Source organism: Eupeodes corollae, chromosome 2 (genome assembly GCF_945859685.1).
Source record: "Eupeodes corollae chromosome 2, idEupCoro1.1, whole genome shotgun sequence".
Taxonomy (NCBI): domain Eukaryota; kingdom Metazoa; phylum Arthropoda; class Insecta; order Diptera; family Syrphidae; genus Eupeodes; species Eupeodes corollae.
The window spans coordinates 139845069-139865079 of record NC_079148.1 but is presented as its reverse complement, the minus strand read 5'-3'; the positions used below and the strand labels follow the sequence as shown (position 1 = coordinate 139865079).

The following is a 20011-nucleotide window of genomic DNA, read 5'->3' as shown; positions in this document are numbered from 1 at the left end:
CAAAAATTGATTTATGCAATGCCCGCGATGAAATTGTTAACTTGAACATAAACGAGAATTTGACTTATGATGAAAAGATAAAATTAGAACATTTAGTTTTCGGGAGTATTACAACCAATGCGAAATATTCAGATAATGGTTATGAAATGGAAATAGTTCTGACTAATCCAAACAGTTTTTTTTATTGTACTCCTAGACGTCTTCCATATGCACATAAAATTGAGTTGCAGAAAGTTCTAGACGATTTGCTTAAAAATAACATAATTCGTGAAAGTAATTCACCGTTCGCATCTCCGATAGTACTGACAAAGAAAAAGTCTGGTGAAGTTCGACTTTGTGTCGATTACCGCAATTTAAACAAAATCACGGTCAAGGATAATTTTCCATTACCGTTAATAGAAGATCATCTGGACCGATTGCGAAACAAAAAATACTTTTCTTTGCTTGATCTTAAAAGTGGTTTCCACCACGTGAAAATGGCCGAAGATTCTATTAAACTAACTTCCTTTGTAACCCCAATGGGACAATTCGAATACCTTCGAATGCCATTTGGGCTTAAGAACGGCCCAACAACTTTTCAGCGTTACATTAATAAAATGTTTAAAAATCTTATTGATTCTGGTAAACTGTTGATTTATATCGATGATATGTTGATTGCAACGAAGACTAAAGAAGAACATTTTATAGTCTTAAAAGAGGTTTTAGAGGTTGTCTACAAATATAGTTTGCATCTTCGTTTAGATAAGTGCATTTTTATGTATGAGAAAATTATGTATTTGGGATATGAGGTTTCGGCGAATGGAATAGGTCCAAATTATGAAGGTTTAAAAGCTGTAGCCGATTTTCCTATACCTACAAATGAAAAGAAGTTGCACTCGTTTTTGGGTTTATGCTCTTACTTTCGAAAATTCATAAAAGATTTTTCTCTTTTAGCAAAACCACTTAACGATTTGTTGAAAAAGGACACAAAGTTTGAATTTGGAGATAAGCAATTGGATGCTTTTAACACTTTGAAAAAAACCCTTTTAGAAGCTCCACTTTTGAGCATTTATAGTCCGACCGCCGAGACAGAGCTTCACTGCGATGCCAGCAGCTTAGGTTTTGGAGCTGTATTGCTACAGCGCCAAGAAGACAAAAAGCTCCATCCTATTTTTTTCTTTTCGAAAAGATCCACGGATCAAGAATCAAGATACCATTCTTATGAGATGGAAACCCTTGCTATCATATACGCGCTACGGAGATTTCGAGTTTATCTTACAGGTATTCGGTTCAAAATTGTCACTGACTGTAGGTCACTGACCCAAACTCTAAATAAAAAGAATCTTAATCCTCGAATCTCTCGTGTTGCTCTAGAGCTCCAAGATTTCGATTACGTCCTCGAGCACCGAGATAGTAAGAGAATGGGTCATGTTGATGCCTTAAGTCGTTGTCATAACATTTTGGTTGTTGAACCTGAAACGTTTGAGCATGCGCTTGCTGCATCGCAGCAAAAAGATACAACTATACAAAGATTAGTCGAGTTGCTTGAAAAAAGGGAGAGTTCTAGCTACGAACTTATAAATGGGTTAGTCTATCGAAAAATTAACAAAGAAATATTATTTTATGTTCCAGCTTCGATGGAAAGGAATGTCATACAGACTCACCATGAAAATTTGTGTCACCTCGGGGTTGAGAAATGTTTTAATTTTTTAAAGAAAACATACTGGTTTCCCCAAATGAAAAACAAAATAAAGCAATATATAAGTAGTTGCTTAAAATGTCTGCATTTCGCTTCACATTCTGGAAAAACAGAAGCAGTGTTGCACAATATTCCTAAAGGAGACAAGCCATTTGATACAGTTCACATCGACCATTACGGTCCATTACCTCCCTCAACTTCAAATAACAAAAAACATATACTTGTCGTAGTCGACGGATTTACAAAATATACGAAGCTTTACGCTGTTAAAACTACAACGACTAAAGAAGTTATTCAATGCCTTGAATCTTATTTTGCATACTATAGTAAGCCAACACGCATCATTTCAGATAGGGGTAGTTGCTTCACCTCAGGCGATTTTTTAGATTTCTGTAAAAAGTATAACATTCAACATATTAAGGTGGCCACTAGCTCACCTCAGTCCAACGGCCAGGTTGAACGAATAAACAGGTGCCTTACCCCTATGCTGTCGAAAGAAAGTGAAATGGATGCAGGTAGTTGGATGTTACATCTCAAAAAGGTTGAGTTTGCTCTCAATAACACACAAAACAAGAGCACAGGTGCTTGCCCTAGTGTACTCCTTTTTGGTGTTTGTCAAAAGGGCGAAGTTATGGACAACTTAAAAGAATATCTAGAAGAAAATATATTACAGAAAGAAACTAGAAATTTAGATGAGCTCCGAAAATTTGCAAACGAAAAAACTGTCAAAAGCCAAAACAAAAACAAAATTAATTTTGATAAAAATCATAAGCAACCTTCGAAATACAAAATCGGTGATTATGTCCTAATTAAAAACGTTGTAAATACTCCAGGAATAAACAAAAAATTGATAGCTAAATATAAAGGTCCTTATGAGGTTAAAAAAGTCTTGCCTAATGACCGTTATATTATAGAAGATATAGAAAATATCCAAATATCTCGCGTGCCGTATAAAGGGGTATGTTGCCCTGAGAACATGAAGCCTTATGTTCAAACATAATCTCTAATTTTGCATCAATCAATTTAATCGGATTTTTTTTTATTTCATCAATTTTATGTAAAAGTTTTTTTTTAATGTTAAAACTTTGTCATAATGTTTTTTTATTTTTTTTTTTCAAATTGAACAGTAAAAACAAAACTGATATTTCATAACTTTAATTGTATTTATGTATGATGTACTCAATTTTGTTAAAGTCTTTAGATGTAAGATAATTATTTAAATTTAAAAGGCAAATGTTATATTGTTGTAAATATTGTTGCATTTAATTGTAAATCGAGGACGATTTATAGTCAGGATGGCCGAACTGTAAGAGGCTTCATCTATGACGATATGAAATATCACTGTACTTAATAATTACTTTGCTCAGAATAATCAAATTAAAACTTATTTATTTCTCACTGTTTCCATGTAATCAAAATAATATTTTTCATTAGTAATAAAGAAGTTTTGTTCAAGTTAATACGTTTTGTTTCTTATTTTGATCAAGAAAAGCCCTATATTATATCCTCCAGACTGTGTTCGGAGCTTGAAATTGCATTCACCTTGACACATTAATTTAGAAAAAAAAAGAAAAGTACAACATAACAGAAGACAAGACAAGACAACAGCACGTGGTGTGCAAAATCATCAGCAAGGACGAAGAAATAAATTTATACTCTATAAGGATTCTCACTATTTATCAAGTTAGTCTCGCATAGACGAAGAAATGGGGGCGTTTTATCTATAGCAATATGTATATGTTTGCCTTGTCTATGTTAAATAGTCATGGGTGGTATTGAAATTTCTTCATCTTCGTCTGTTTTTTTTTTTTTTTTAAAGAAACGTTAATCAATGAGACTCCTAGACTGATTATGTATTCATTGCGAAAATGAACTCATTCCAAAGGACACAAAATATAACAACGACAATGATAACGAACGCAAGGATTCCAAGGTAACAAGGATGACAAATAAACGAACAAGTCAAGTTCGGTGGTTGGTGTGCAGCACCCTACATATGTATATAGAACCTATATATACTAAGATCCTTTGGAAAATTTCTGTACCAAAAATTATATAGAATACGTAAAGTTTGAAACAGACACATAAATATATTCATTTATAAATGAACAATAAAGGTAAAAAGGGATGTCAGTCAGTTTCATTCTTAATCTATCTCATGAATACATAAGTTTTCCTAATGAGTTCTTCTTCACAATGGAAACTGTTTATCGCCCAAGACTTCCAACAACAACCAAAAAACAACTAAACGACAAAAAAATAAAGTAATTAGTTTTCAAAATACTCGCAAAGGAGACAAGTAACTTACTTTACTTGTTTACTATAGTATAGAGTATATTTTAATACATTATATATAAAATACCTTCCAACTATATACTAGACTATATAAATAGTCTTAGAAAATCCCTGCTAACATCTTCGAGTCTGCTTTTCTTTTTATTTGAAAAGAATCTCTATTTTATAAATGTGATGATATCATTTTGTTTTTCTACTCAGATGATGGGGGCTCATTTAACAAGGTTACTTTGATCCTTAAATTGGCAAAACATTTTCATTAGCTTAAGCTTTTAAGATTTTTCTTATGCTACTTCTATGTGCAAAAAGGGGAGAAAAGATGTTTGTACAGAAAGTGTAAAACGTAATTATAAGTTAAAATAATAATTAAATAAAAACAATTTGATTCCTATTAACATCAATAATAGGTATTTAGATTTAATTAAATTTAAAAATGGAAAAGAGAATCTAAATTTTAAAAGGGTTAGGCCTCCTTATAGGCCGAAAAATTAGCTTTTTTGGGATTTTTTAACTTGGTTGTTTTGTTTTTAAGTTATTTAAATGATTTTGAAACTTATACAATATTATTTTTAAAAACAAATTAGATTATAAAAAACAATTTGTTTTCATATTTTTATTTTTTTAGTAAAAATTAAGGCAAGTTTGTAAGATTACCTGAAGTTCTGAAATAAAAACAATTACAGCAATTAAATTACAACTTCATATTAAAATTTCTCATTCACTTTTCTCTATTTTAAATAGAAAATTAAAAGCGAACACTGGGGCGTATACGTAATTTTTTTATTGAACTAACAATCTAATATATAAAATTCTCCTGTCACAGTGTTAGTTGCCATACTCCCCCAAGACGGCTCAACCAATTTCGATGAAATTTTGAATATAATATTTTTTTTTGAATATATATATGTGGGCGATGCATAGAGCACTGTAAACGGTGACATAATATTATTTTACTATGTCGTGAACTTTGTCAGCAATTCATGGTCTACATGTATGTAAAGAAAGAAAGCGAACGATTACGATACTTGAGATTTAATCAAACAAGCAGCGTGACGCTATCATCACCAACGCTGACAGCAGTCAAATCGACAACTCTGTCATTCTACCATCATTATACATAGGCAGTCTACGCCATATGAAAGAATTTGATCAGGACGCTCTGAATTACGTGAGCGAATATGGGTAGCCATGTTTATTGATCACGTTCACGTGTAATCCGTAATGGTCGAAGATTACATCTTTACTATTGCCTGGCAGGACATTTGTTAAAAATATTAACAGCGTAGACATTGACATTGATAACCGCAACAGGGTGGTCCCAAATTTGCCTCTGCTGAGTAAAACATTCAATGCTCATATTAATGCTGAATTCTGCAATTCAGTGAAGAGCTTCAAATAAATTTGTATTTCGGGTTGAAAATACCAATTTGAATGCTCCTCCGGTAAATAATGATGACGAAATAACACTTTATCAAATTAGCCGATAAGTCGGCTCCAATGAGGCTGTTTGGTGCATCTTGGGTTTCCCAATTCATCAATTTAATCCAGCAGTTACTCATTAAGCCGTCCAACTTGAAAACGGTCAGAGCGTATATCACTAGCGAGACACCGATTGATCTTGTTATTAATCCACCAAAAACTACACTCACTAAATTTGTTTGAATTGTGTAATCGTGTGGGTCTTCTGGTGTTTTCGCACAAATATTACTCTATTCAAAAGTACCACGCTATTTTATATGGGCTGCTATAAAAAATGTACGCCAATTGATGCATGACCCGGTTTATTCGAATCAAATGTCTTGGAGAGAGTATTTACAGTCAATCCAAGGCAGATTGACCGCTTCTACCTTCGACTGTTGTTGGCTAATATCACCGACCCATTATCATTTCAAGATATACGAAAAGTGAATGGACAACAGTATCCAACGTATAAAGGTTCATGCACTGCACTTGGCTTGTTAGAAGACGATAACCTATGGGAATGTATGCTTACTGAAATAGGATTGGACTGTACAACTTAACAAATTCGCTTATTATTCGCTATAGTTCTGACTACATGTTTCCCGGCCCGAGCAGAGAAATTTGTTATTTTAATATTTTGTCACCGTTAACAATGCTCTATATCTTTCGCTTTTATACACCACATCATTACACACTTACAATAAGTTAGTTATTTGTTTCAAGCAAAATGTTCTCAAGAAATTATTTATATGACAAGACAACGTTTGTCGGGTCAGCTAGTATTTTTATATTTGTGTTCAAAGAATTGTTTTATTATATTTTTCTTTTGTTGCTATTTATTTATTGGAATAAGTGTTATAAGAATTTTTGTGAAGGTTTGTAAACGTACATAAAACTTTCGAGTCTATTGGTGGCATTAAAATAGATTATTGTACTGTTTATTTATTTGTAAGATATTTTATTTTATTGTTTCTGATCTAAGCTGACTTTAAATTGTGTTTTATAATCAAAACCACGTGATTTTCAAATTGCGGAAACTGGAGAGGAATTTGCGTTCTACCAGCCGTTGCCAAAATAGTAGAAAAAGTCATACTGGAGCGCATCAGAGAACACCTTGAGGTTACACTCGATGCCGAAAAAGCAGGATTCTGCGCTGAATCCTCCTGTATTGATCATATCAATACCCTACTGATCATTACTGAACAGTGCGTTGAATATCAATCACCTTTACACCTGCTGTTCATCGACTTCGAGCTATTATTAAATCAGCATAAGATGGATCCAAGTGTCACGTTTTGCACTAGGGTAGGTTGTCATATGATTTTGAAATCCGAAGCGGAGTCAGACATGTCTGTATTCTGTCGCCAATATTGTTTTGTTGGTGATAAGCGATGTACTGCGCTCAGCTCTGTCAGGTAGCACAAGGATGCAATGGACTTTTTTACCTATTTAAAAAGCTTGCATTACGCGGACGATGTTTGCTTACTCTCTCATAGGATCATGGATCTTCATCAAATGACAACAAGAGTGGAGAGAAAAGCAGAAGCAGCCTCGGAACCCGACAATCCTCTCAAATAAATATTTTCTTGCAACTGGTGGAAAAAGTGGAGAGCTTTCAATATCTTAGAAGTATCATTTCCATCGAAGGCGCAACCGAACAAGACGTCATCAGCAGCTTTGACAAAGCAAAATCGGAGTTTGGTACGCTGTCAAAAATTTTGGGGAATAACTCTATCAGCTTAAGAACAAAGCTACGACTGTTTCGCACAAATGTCGAATATGTTATTTTTTATGGGTGCAACACCTGGAAGGTTACTTCAGCCATTACAAGAAAGCTACAAACCTTCGTTAATAGATGTCTTCGCAACATCCTAACTATTTTCTGGCTAAATTGCATATCGAATGAGGTCAGTCATAGAAGGACAGGTCAGGAACCTTTAGAATCTATACGACTAAGATGTAAGTGGCAATGGATTGGACATAAGTTTCGAAAAGGTAATAACTGCATTGCAGGCCAAGCAATGCACTGGAATCCTCTCACACATGAAGGGAGAAGAGCTGGACGACTGGTAAGCTAATGGTGCATGATAGACGAGGCGCAATCAGCGTCACTAGGCAAGAGTTGGAAGGAGTTGCAACACATCTCCGGAAACAGTACACGATGGCACGTGGTGTAGTAGAGGCCCCTTAAGGGGTTCCCAACGGACTTAACAGGTCTGAGGACCTAAGAAAGTCAGTATGATTTTTAAAGACGGCCTAATTTAACCATGAATCGTCTTACAAACGAACAATGCTTGCAAATTATTGTATTTTATTATAAAAATGCGTGCTCTTTTAAGAAAGTTCATCGAGCGCTTCTTCCATTTTATAGTTAGTTTAATGGACCCACTGAAGTGGCTATTCGGGCTATTGTGACTAAATTTCGCACTAAATTAACATTGTTGGATGTTAAAATACCAACAAACTTACGTAAAGTATGAAAATATCGCAGCTATATTGGACAGTGTTAATGATGACTATCAATTATTAATTCGTCGCCTTTCGCAGCAATTCCGCCTCTGTTCCTCAACAAGGTGGAAAAATTTGCAGAAGGATTTAGGTTTGATGCCTTTCAAAATACAGCTGGTGCAAGAATTGAGCCGAACTACGTCCTGTAACATTGCAAGAGCTACCAATCCTTCCAGAAAAAGTCAAAGTTTGGTGCGGTTTATGGGCTGGTGGCATCATTGGACCGTACTTCTTCAAATATGATGTGAATCGTAACGTAACTGTGAATGATGAGCGCTACCGTGAGATAATATCCAATTTGTTTGCCCAAAATGCAAGAGCTGGACTTGCATGACATATGATTTCAACAAGACAGTGCCACATGCAACACAGTACGTTCATGAATGGAAATGCGAGTTCAGTGAACATTTTATTTCACGTTCAGGACCGCCTAGATCGTGCGATTCAACGCCTTAAAACTATGTTTTGTGGGGCTATATAAAAGCTCATGTTCATACAGACAAACCTGCTTCAACTGACGCATTGGAAGACAAAATTGAAGCATTTATTTGTGGATAACGTTACAAAGAGTGTGTCAAAATTGGGCTAATCGAATGGACTATTTGAGGCGCAGTTAAGGTCAACATATACCTGAAATAGTTTCCAAAATTTAAATTATATGGACCGTACTATCGATTCAAGCAAAGTGTTCATGCATTTTTCTAAATTGTACGTGTTTTTTTAACTTTCCTATAGCTTTTAAAAAATCATCCTATATATTACCATTTCGAAGTGAAGAGAACAACATTCATTAATATCCTACTAAGTTTTTATAATCTTGACTTAAAAACGAATAAATAAACGGAAAGATTTGAAAATGTCTTCTCAAAAAGAAGCATAAATCTTTTTCGACACAAAATTAATAGCTACAATAATAAATTTGAGAATGTTTTACTTTTTTTTGTGGGTTACAAAAAACCGGGAGTTTTGCTTTGATTGAACTCATTTTAAAATCCTCCATATTAAGGTAAACCATCAAAAGCTATAAAAAACATATAAAGCTACAACAGAAGGAATAAATTTCGAATCAAAAGCTTGCTATTCAAACGTTAATTATTTTTCTATTGCTTTCCGCTAAGAATCGTTTTTTTTCTTCTACTTTTTTTGAAGTCAAAGTCCTATTAATGACTTTTAAAGCAAAAAAAAAATCAACCAAAACCAAAATCAAGCCCAAACCATTAAATATCAAAAATCCATAGAAGTAGAAGTAAGGAAAAAAAAATTAATCTTTTTGCCAGCGAGGGAATCAGGTCATTACATTGAAATTAATCTTCACACTTCTCTTTTTCCAATGTTCCTCCATTATGCAAGATTTGTAAGTGAACCACTCTTACTCCTATCACAACCCTCACCATTCATCCCCTTCATTTTCTTACTTCGCCTTCGTTATTATAGGTTGACAGAGCAAACTCTAATTTGTCATTTGGATTGACATCTTAACAAAACCCAAGCCTCTTCTTTATATCCTCGTCTTTATGCTGCTATGTTCCAGGGTCCATTCAAAGGAAATAAAAAAAAGGATCTAGGAGATGACAAAAATAAAATAAAAAAAATACTTAATCCCGTTCAAATTACTTTCAGGGTGATTTCAATTCAAGATATTTCCATTTTCAAGCCCTCTCCTATTGCCTATTGCCTACTTACATCCCTTCGGATTCTAACTATTTACACGACTTTCTCCTATGATAACTATTTTCTTTTCACTATTGTGGTGGGTAAAGAAGGATATGTGTAAGAGTATAACGCCTATAATATTCCAATGTTTTCTTATTCATATGTCCCCCGATAAAAGCAAGCCCCAAAATGAATTCTACAAAGAAAAAAAAAGGAAATAGAAAGGATACCGCACACATATCCTCTATCAGCGTTGGAACAGTAGAAGTTTCAGCGCCAGTGTTAGCGTCAGAGTCCTTTTTCTAGGACAAATGTACCGAAAACAAGATATTCGAGCAGAAAATTTACAAAATATCTTGTTAGCGAGGTTCAAAGTGTTCGAAAAAGCTTAGTAAATGGGTTAGAAGAGACCTTTTTTTTTGTGAGTGTTTTTTACCAAAAAGGTAGGTAAGGTATGGTCACCATCTCATGTCTACTTATTTATATGAATAAATAAAAAAAAATTAAAATCAATGAACACAGAAACTGTTTTTGAGGCAGGTAATTTAATTCAATGCCGGATTTCATTCATTCCACCTCCTTACCTTTAAATCGTGTCTTTTTTTTCTTCTCTGCTCGTTCGTTTATAGAAACCGACATTTTCGCCAAGCGATGGGGCTTACATAAGTCTTTGCAATTTGTATTTTTCGTATCCTAAGTCCTCTTTTGTGGGAATAAGGGTATACCCTACTTTGTAAGGGATGGGAACCTCAACGTGTTCTGCTTAAAATGCAATAATACCACCAGCAACAAAAGAAAAAAAAAATAAATAAATAAAATTATGCGAACAAAGTTAATAGAGAACAAAAAAAAAAACCCTGAAAGGGAAGACAGAGAAAAACTTCAAAAGCAAACCAAAGTAAGCAAAGGAGAGGGGCTGAGTGGGATAAGAAAAAAAGGAAGTAATTTCATATTCATCCCTTATGTTTGTTTGGTTTGGCAGAGTATTATTAAACACCATTGCATCATATCCTGGATTTGAAACGGCTTCGGTAAGGTACCCTTACCGTGTTACCAAACAAGAACTGAACTTAGCCAAAGAGGAACATAGGAGGTGGGTAGGGTAGTTACTTTTGAAAAGAGGACCATCCAACAATGTACTAATCTTAAGGGATGGGGTGAATATTTTTTTCATAACTGCTCTTAGAGAATGGAGAATGATTTTCCATTTGAAATTTGATAAAGACGAACGAATTGAGCTGCTTTCTTCAAGTCGCATACATGTATACCACATTGACACCCCCAAGAGTAAGAGCACTAGAATAAGGACCCAGCACTCTTCTCTATGTATCCTTATTCCTTCTACCGAATGCTATTGGATGGATAATCTTTGTTGAGGAAAGGAAATTTTCTTGGTTTCTTTTGGTTTAGTTTGTGTGTTGTTGCTAAAGTTGTGGTGGATAATAATTTGTGTTGGCCCACAACTCCAAGGAAGCGTATTACCACCATCAGGAAGCAAAGTAAAAGTAATACGCGTAAGGAGTTCTGCATGAGTTGTGTCTTATACATTTCATCTTTATTCTATGTTCAGCTCATCCGTCTTTTCACACGAAACATCAGGGATTTGAGTTAATTTTTTTTTATCTCGTTATTTTTTTTTGTAAATAATTTTGTAACAGGGTGTTTCTTTATACGAATAAGGATTATAACGCATAAGTGCGTTGGAGAGATAATACTTATTCTGGATGTAGCTTGATAGATTCGTGAAATGAGACTGCAACAGTTTTATAATTCATTTAAAAAAAGAAGAGATTATAAAAACTATAGAATTTCTAGGTTTTAGGACTTTTCTTAAAGGGAAAAAGTTCTGAAAGAAGAAAAGTTGTTAATTTAAGATAAATTTTTAAGGGCACTGGTTTTGCGAGAGAGAGAGGTGTTTTGAAGAGGAATCCTTTTTATTAAAACTAGAATCCAAATATATCAAAGTAAAGTTTAATATTCGTAGTTTCAATTATGACAAAGTTTAAAATTGTAAATCTTTTGGTTTTGGGTCAAAAATTCGAACTTTTAAATAATAACTTTTTTTTCTAGACAGTTCTTCACTTCCTTAGCATCCAACAACAAAATATTCAAATAATTTTGTTACAAATAGAAAATAATTCTTTTTAAAATCAAAAATTAAAAAGTAAAATAGTAAGTTGAGGAACTCTTAAGTTGAAAATCTTGAGTTAAGAATACAAATTTCAAGTAAAAATATATAGTTGTAGAATAGCAAAGTTTTCAATATTATTTCAATTTTGAGGAAATCAAATGCTAAATACTTTTATATCCTTAACTGTTTTTCTTACAATCCTCTACAAGTTTCTCTCTTACAAGTTTACAATGTCATTGTCCTGAAAATATAAGAGCAAAGTTCTGATATACTGAGATAAAATTGTGAGCACATTGTGCAGCTTTATTTTCCAAATATACGATTTAATAAAAGGTAATTTTGAATCCTCTACTAACATTATTTTTGGAAAAACTCGACTTCAATGACTGTATTAAATTGCTTCTTCTAGAAGAAACGTTTGTTAGTAAACAGAAGCCATATTGGTGAAGCTTCATATGTCAGATGTCGTTTCATATTTCTATTTACGTATAATTTTTGAAGATAAACTTATTTCGTAGTGAAATTTTTGAATCTTAAAATACTTTCTTAAACTATATATTTTGATTTTTGTTTGAAATTTGTTGTTCAGCCATAAGAACTAACAAACCAACTCTTTGGATACAGAGGCAAGTTCGTGTGATCCAGTCGTGCATTTTTTTTTTGTTATTTGCTTTTTAAAACCAACAATTGGACCTAAAACGATTGACTTGAGATTTTACTGCTTCAAAAAGGAAAAATTTTAGTAATGACTTAAATTCGTACAAAAAAAGGTGAGTACTTAATGAGTATTTTTTTCAATTTTTAGAATTGCAATGGTGAGAAAGTTGACTCAAAAAACTTAGATTTACTTTCTTAATTAACTTTCTTTCAAAAGGGAATTCTGAAATTTGTTGGAAAATAGTAGCTATTAGTGAGAATACTCCGATTTTCGAGAGAATCGATTTGGATTGCTTAAAAAAATGTGGAAACTCTTAGAACACAATGAAGTTTGAACTGTCTCTAGAGCAGTTTAAAACTGACCCAAATATTTTTCTGTTTAATGTACATTTTTTGATGACGATTTGAGCGTCATTAGCCCATATTACGTTGGCTAAGCTGGATTGGAGAATACTAAATAATTTTGTCACCAACATTCTTTTTTTTTATAATAAGCGTACACTCAAGAGAATATTACTACCCTTATTATGTAAGCACTAAAAACGGGAGAGAGAGGTTGAAAGGAGATGTCGACGCACATTGGTTTTGAATTCCTGAATATGGCTATGAAAAAACAGAGTATGGTAAGGCACTCCACATTCGCGTAGTACGGCTAAAGAACGAATCTCTGTACTTAAAAATACGACCAAAGTTGGCCTCGAGGGTATACTGATGAGCATTCCTAGAAGCGCTAGTATTACGCTTGAACTGTTTAAGGAGATGAATGCAGCTAGTTGTTCTTCTTGAGCATAAACCGTTAGGTTAGGTAGGTTAGGTTGGAGTGGCTGTCCAGATGTCATTGACGCACGTAGACCTCAAGGGTCCATTGTGATACCACTAAAGAGCATAAACCGTTAAAATGACGATAAAGAAGCGTGAGACAAGAAACTTTACGACGATGTTCAAGCGACGTAAATGATCCTTTGATAGCGTTATCACCAATTTATTTAAATTCTCTACGTTTAATTCTGTATAAGAGGCTTAAGTAAGTTGCAAGAGTACGTATATAAGTATATAGTAAGAGTACGTATATAATATATAGTACGTATATAAGTTTTGTAGATAACATAGGGGGAGATTAACTTCTTGCATCGCCTTAGAAAACCAAAACATCTTGACGCATTTTTGGCGACATCGCGTATGAGATCATTCCACAAGAGGTGGTTGGTGACACACATACCAAGAATATCGAGGTGTTCAGTCTCATTGCTGCAAGTGCCATCCATGGATAATGGCAATGGGGGTATATCTCGCTTTAACGATACAAGAGAGCATTAAATTCCATGCGGTTTTTTAATCCCCATTGAACAATGCTGTTTAGGTTGGAACTTAATGAGCTTATCATATTTTGTCGTTGTAGTTCCACATCCAAAGAAGAGAGATGTTAGTCTGAAAGCGAATATGAAAAGATAAGAGTACTATCGTCAGCAAAACAATGTATTGGATAATAAGTTGCAGACAGGAGATCATTAATAAAAATGAGAAAGAGTGTTGGAGATAAAACAGAGCCCTGGGGCACACCAGCATTTATTTTATGGACTTCAGACTTTAATCCATCCAATACAACTTTTATTAAACGATTCGAAAGGTAATTACTAATCCAATGAAGTAGGGATTCGTGAAAACCGAAAGCACGCATTTTCGATAAGAGAGCGTGATACCAAACCATATCAAATGCTTTTGAAATAGCAAGTGCAATAATCTTTCTTTCTCCAAAACGATGTAAAGATTTGCTCTACTGTTCGGTGAGATGAACTATGAGATCACCAGTGGACCTATTGCTTCAAAAGGAGTACTGCCGGTCTTTCAAAAGTTTTCGATCTCTGACATATTTCTTGAGGTGATAATTAATTAGCGTTTCCATGGCCTTGGAAAGAGGGGACATAAGTGCAATCGGTCGGTAATTAAAAGGTGAGGAAGATTCGCCTTTTTTGGGGATGGGCTGGGCAAATGCAGTTTTTCATCCGCTCGGAACTAGACTTGAGGAGTAGGACAGATGAAGCTTACGGAGTGTTTTGCCTGCGTCGAAGAACATCTCTCCAGAACAATAGTGGGGATACCAACCACCAGTTGAGATCTTTAAGAACTCTAGCAAAAGTATGAGTTCTAAAAAAGATTGTCCCCATAGAATCATTAACGAGCTAAATGATAGGCGGAGTCATAGCACTCAATAGCAGCGTTGAATTAACGTTGATTAGCTATCTCTCTAGAGCTAACAAATGAAGTATCATTAACAACCAGCGTGGAAACCAATTAAAAGCAAGAATTCCCCATGTTTTTTACGAATGACCTTTGTAGTGCTTTTTTGCCGTAATTTTTTATCATTTTAAAATTAGATCCGTCGATTATGGGAGTTGCAGTCCTTCCTGGTTTGATTAAATTCATTAAAGTTTTCCTCAGTTGGGTTCTCTTTAAGATGACGGAACTTACACCATTAACCCAAATAGCCTCTTTACAGCTCGGATCAAATCATAAGTTTTCCTTAGTTCTGATGCTTTTTAACCCTGTTCGGGATAAAAGTTCTCATTCGCAAGAGGATCTAACTTGTGAGCATATCAGCGCTGGCATCAACATCACTATCGAGGAAGCATAGTAACCAGTTAAGAACCCTCAAATAATTATTGAGACTGTCCCAATTGGCTTTCTCGTATTGCCAAGAGAGCCAAAGTAGCTCTTAGGAGCTCTTTCATTAACTGGAGAGTTATTTCACGAGAAATTTGTTGATATGAAAGATGTTGATATCTAGATCAGATAGAACACTTATTGTATATTTACCAGGTTCAGAGGTAAGAAAGAAGTCATGATTGTTTTAGGCTGGACCTACCACGTCCGATATTCGGGTGCGCTCTTTGACCTGCTGAATTAGGTGGTTCAACTCAACGAAAATCTCAGCACACATTCGTTCGGGTGTTGTCTCGCCCAAATGTTGAAGCTGAGACAACAATTTTAACTTTTCTAAAACAACGTAAAGCATTGATTTTTTAATCTTTTTACCAAATTATCAGTTTCATTGTCAATCAAAACCCCACTCAACCTTCAGTTGATCAACTTTTTTCCTTTTAATTACCTATTTTAAGAAATAAACATTTCGCTAGCTTATATCCTAATTAAAATTTTGTGCTTTTAACACCCTGTTTAATGGTTTATTACATAAAAGTACTTAACTTATATACCTACCTACCGAAATATAAGAAAAAAGGTCTGAATATTTATAATATTCCCTATTCTAATACCACCGACCCATAATATACCTTCATACTCTCATAAGACAGAGGGGTAGTAAGTATATGCCTCAGCAGCTATAAACCTAAGTAAAAGAAGTCCTCTAGGGTCTTTAGAAAATTTCTTTTGTATAGACATGTTAAGCATTATGATTACTTTTTCTTCATCACTTTTTTTCCGTCTTCTTAGGTCTATGGGTGATGATGGTTTTGAATTCTGAATACCTTACTTTGGTCCTACATACGAACATACGAAAATAAGTAAAGTATTACTATATTTTGTACGTGAACTTACTGAATGAAGAAGGGGAGGGGAGGAAACCTGTCATGCGATGTTAGTTGAGAGAAAAGGTGTTTACATAAATTGTGCCTGGAATGATTGATTTCATGAAGCGAGTACCCTCTTGTGGGTTAAGGATTTAGGGATTGCTTTCAACATGACCTACTATTTTTATAAGATGTGTTTATTATTATTACACGTGCTGTAAGCTCAACAAAAAAAAGAAGACCCCCTTTATACGAGTATCTTATACCCTCATGTATTCCAAGCACTTGTGGTACACAGAGGGTTTTCAAATTGATTCCAAAAAGTATCAAAAATATACCCTCACTGTGTCCTCACCTATATTAAATAAAATTTTAATTCAAAAATAAGCGATTTTCGGGGAGCGGACTTTCAAACCGATTAAAGGAGACAATTCCCTGTGAACCACATTTTTTGGTCAATTTAAATTTCCTTCATTCATAAAGGACATTTTCTAAATTTAATCGCTATGGCGGCTTTGGTGGGCGCACTGCAAAGGAATGAAAAGAAAATTAAAAAAATAACTTACGTGTGGACCACTTTCCAGTGGTTGGGGTAGATTGTTTAGGAGATTTGATGATTGCAAATCCGGTCTTGCTGGTGGCGATAACGTCGTTGGTGGAGCTGGCACAGCTATTGGCAGTAAACTTCCCAGCTAAAATGAGAGGAAAATAAAAAGAAAAGAAGGAAGAAAATTAGTACTAAGCCTTTAATTAATATTAATATGCACAACATAAGCCAAAAGGTCCTTAAAAAAAAAACTAAAGAAATTATTCTCCCCCTGGCCCTGGACCACCCTAAAAGTATGTCCAAAAAAGTTAACCCATCAAATTGCTTTCACCCTCGCAATAGGGTCAGGTCAAGATCCTTAATTTAATTCTTTCTTTTTTTTTTCTTTCTGATGTTGGTTTTGCTTTTTGTTCGTCCTTTTTTTTTTGTTGAAAATCAAATTAAATGAAGACAAACAAAAAGTCATTTAGTCGCAATTAGTAAACAGGCAAAACTGAAATGAAATGTACAAAACACAAACACTGTGTTTTAGGTTGGTTGTTCTTTTGTTTTTTGAAAAGAAGTAAAAAAAAAAGAAAGAAACCCTAGATCCGACCCTATACCTATTCTAAGGATGAGAATATCCTCCAGGTTCTTATATTACATAGAAAAAAAGGAATAGGTGCCTTAAGTTTAGAGAGTGAAATAAAGGAATGATTCCTATCAGCAAGATGGAAGTTTTTGGATATTTTTTTGTCTTTTTTGTCCCTTCTGTCCGCTGGCAGTTTGATCTTGTATTTTCAAGGCTTTGCTTATATTTTTTTAGGGGACTCTTATCTCGAAGCCAGAGAAGATGAAGAAGGCTGTCAAGGAACAAAAAAAAGACTGTTTAACCAGCTGTCAGAAACTGCGATGGCATTTAGAATATTGTTCATTTGTTTTCTTGTTTGCCTTTCTTTGTTTTCCTGCGAATTGAATTTTTTTTTCTCTTCGTCCTGTTTGGTGTTCCAATAATTTCTTTTATTTCCTCCAGAGGAAAATAAGTTAACGCGTCATTTCATAAACATACATTTATATGAAAGGGCTTTGGCAATTCAGTTTCTTTTCATCAATTTTGATACAGAGAAATAAGGATATTCCTCGCTTTCTCTTTCCCTTAATAATAAATCATAAAAAGATGACTTCAGGCTTAATCAACACACGTTAAGGTAAAAACGGCTACACACTACATAGAATCTTAAGGTATAGGTATTCTGTATTCTGTATTCTGTATTTAAAATTCCAAGGACGCCGGAAGATGGAATTGTGGTTGTGCAAACTGGATATATCCTGGAGTGTAATTTATCATTTTAAGGTTTAGTTGTTTTATGAAGGATGAGGACGAGGAGGGCTTCATTTTTCGGTGTCTTTTATGGTTTTCTCAGTTTTATACTGTCATTGAAGAATATTGCGGTATTTAAATCCCTCCCCAATTTCAACAGAACCAAATTCTCTTAAATGTTGTCAAAACGATGAAGGTTAGATTTGAGTAGAGTGAGATGCCTTTTACCTTCCAACAACGACAACAAAACAAAAAGACACAGAAGAACAGAAGCTGCCTTTATATGTATATATGTACATATATATTCCAGGAATTTAGGCAAAAGCAGATGTCAAGAATTGATGTTATTCAAATATTGTTTCTTTTCATTCCTCAAGGACATTCTTTCTTTGCTGATGTTATTCTTTGTGTGTGTGTGTGTGGTTTGTGGTTTTCGCATAAATGCTGCGGGAATATGCGCTGCGTCAAGGTTTTTGTTATAATTTATCGAATACATTGCCATCATCCACAAAAGGACCTAAATGTATCAAAAAATTTGGTGCCAAGACATTTAAACAATTTCGAAGTATGAGGATCCTTTTTGTGTGGAGAAAGTGGAGGGATGAGATAATGATTGTTAGGGGCTAATCTAAAGTACACCTTTTTTTGTGGGACAGGATAATATGTACGCCAGTGTAGGTTTATTCTGAAAAGTAATTTATCATTTCCTAAATTATGGTAAGGATATGTGAATATTTTTTTTCTTCTGAGCTTGTATCCTGGATCCTTGTTTTATTTTATTTTATTTATTTTTTGTTCTTCGAAGGTAGGTGGGCCAAAAATGTATTGTGCTGTATTCATATCCTGTACGGAGTGTGTATATTTCCCTTTTTTTTAACATCCGGAACCATCACAAGCGTTTTTTTTTATTCTTATCCCTCCTCCCTCTCTTACATGAACTTTCTTCCTGGTATCTATATATTTTGCTTCAACAATCAACTCAATTTCGACATTTTGAAAACATATTAAGTGTATTTAACCTTCTAACACAAATCCTTAGTGTCGTCGTCGATGTCATTCGGTAAATTCTTATATCCCGATATATTTTTCCTTTTTTTTTGAGCATGGGGTTTCAATAAATAAAAAAAATGAGAAAAACTGAAAAAAGATAAACGAACAAGACAACACAAAAAGGCGGTATTTCACGGTTTTCGACAACGATACGAAGCGACGCGACGACGACGGTGACAAAAAACGTTGGTTGGGTTTTTGGTGGTACCGCATGTGGAAGAGGAAAAAGTTTTTCCTTTAGATAAAATCAGGATCTTCCACATTAAATTGTTACCATACACCCCCCCCCCCTTAAAAATAAGTAGAAACTTTTTGTACTGTATATAGACAATATATTTTTTTTATTTACAAAAACACATTGATGGCAAATAAGAGAAGGAAAATTAAGGAAGTTAAACGGGAAATCGAAAATTCTTATATGAACCCTGTGTTCAAAAGCCAGTGAATTTATATAGACAAATAACAATATATGTATATACAAACAAAAACAACAGCAACAAAAAACACACACACGACATCCGGTTTAGAAGAAAGTTGGAAGCGCATCGAGAAGCATAACACAGATGAAGGAGTCGTATAAAAATGCTGAAGATATAAAATTTGGTATCCTACAAAGCTTTGGATGTAAGACTTTTATTTAGGGACTTGACATTTTTTGAATTTAACTTTAAACTATATTTTAGGATATTATTTTCAGGTATTCAAAAGTTTAATACTACAAATAACACGTTTGAAATTTAAAAACGGTATGAGTGCTAGGAAACCTAGTCCTAAAGGTGTCTAAATATCAAAATAGGAGATAAAAATAGAATGGGGTTACAAAAATATACATTCTTGATGTGCGGTTAGTAAGCAATCTCTTTATTTGACAGTATCTATGTCCGATATTGACCCAACGAATAAACCAATAAGCGTTCCTGGAAGTTTTGAATTTTTTTAAGGGGGTCTTGGTATGCAACAGAACGTTGTTTGTTGCATTTCCCTTGTCTTTAACATTTCATGCAACGTGTACACTAAAAACTATCATGATATCAAGTTCCAATTATTGGAATATTGAAATACTGTTTTAATAAGTTGAAATTCAATTCCAAAAAGACATTGTTTTCAAGAATGTCTTCAATAAAAAAAATTAGATTGTTTGCATTCTTGAGTGTGTGCCTTAAAGGCAATTTCTAAAAACTACTAATTCCAAAGTCAAAAATAG

At 34.1% G+C, this 20011-nt stretch overlaps 1 protein-coding gene across 4 annotated transcripts in view; it reads right to left on the bottom strand.

The window, feature by feature from the left end:
- The window catches only part of LOC129948585 (collagen alpha-2(IX) chain), a 405200-nt gene that overhangs the window by 77526 nt on the left and 307663 nt on the right, over nucleotides 1–20011 (bottom strand). For all 4 annotated transcript variants that reach the window (XM_056059695.1, XM_056059694.1, XM_056059696.1 and 1 more), the window contains one exon: nucleotides 16477–16602. In XM_056059695.1, the coding sequence (XP_055915670.1) occupies nucleotides 16477–16602 (126 nt within the window). The remainder of the gene's footprint in view (nucleotides 1–16476; nucleotides 16603–20011) is intronic.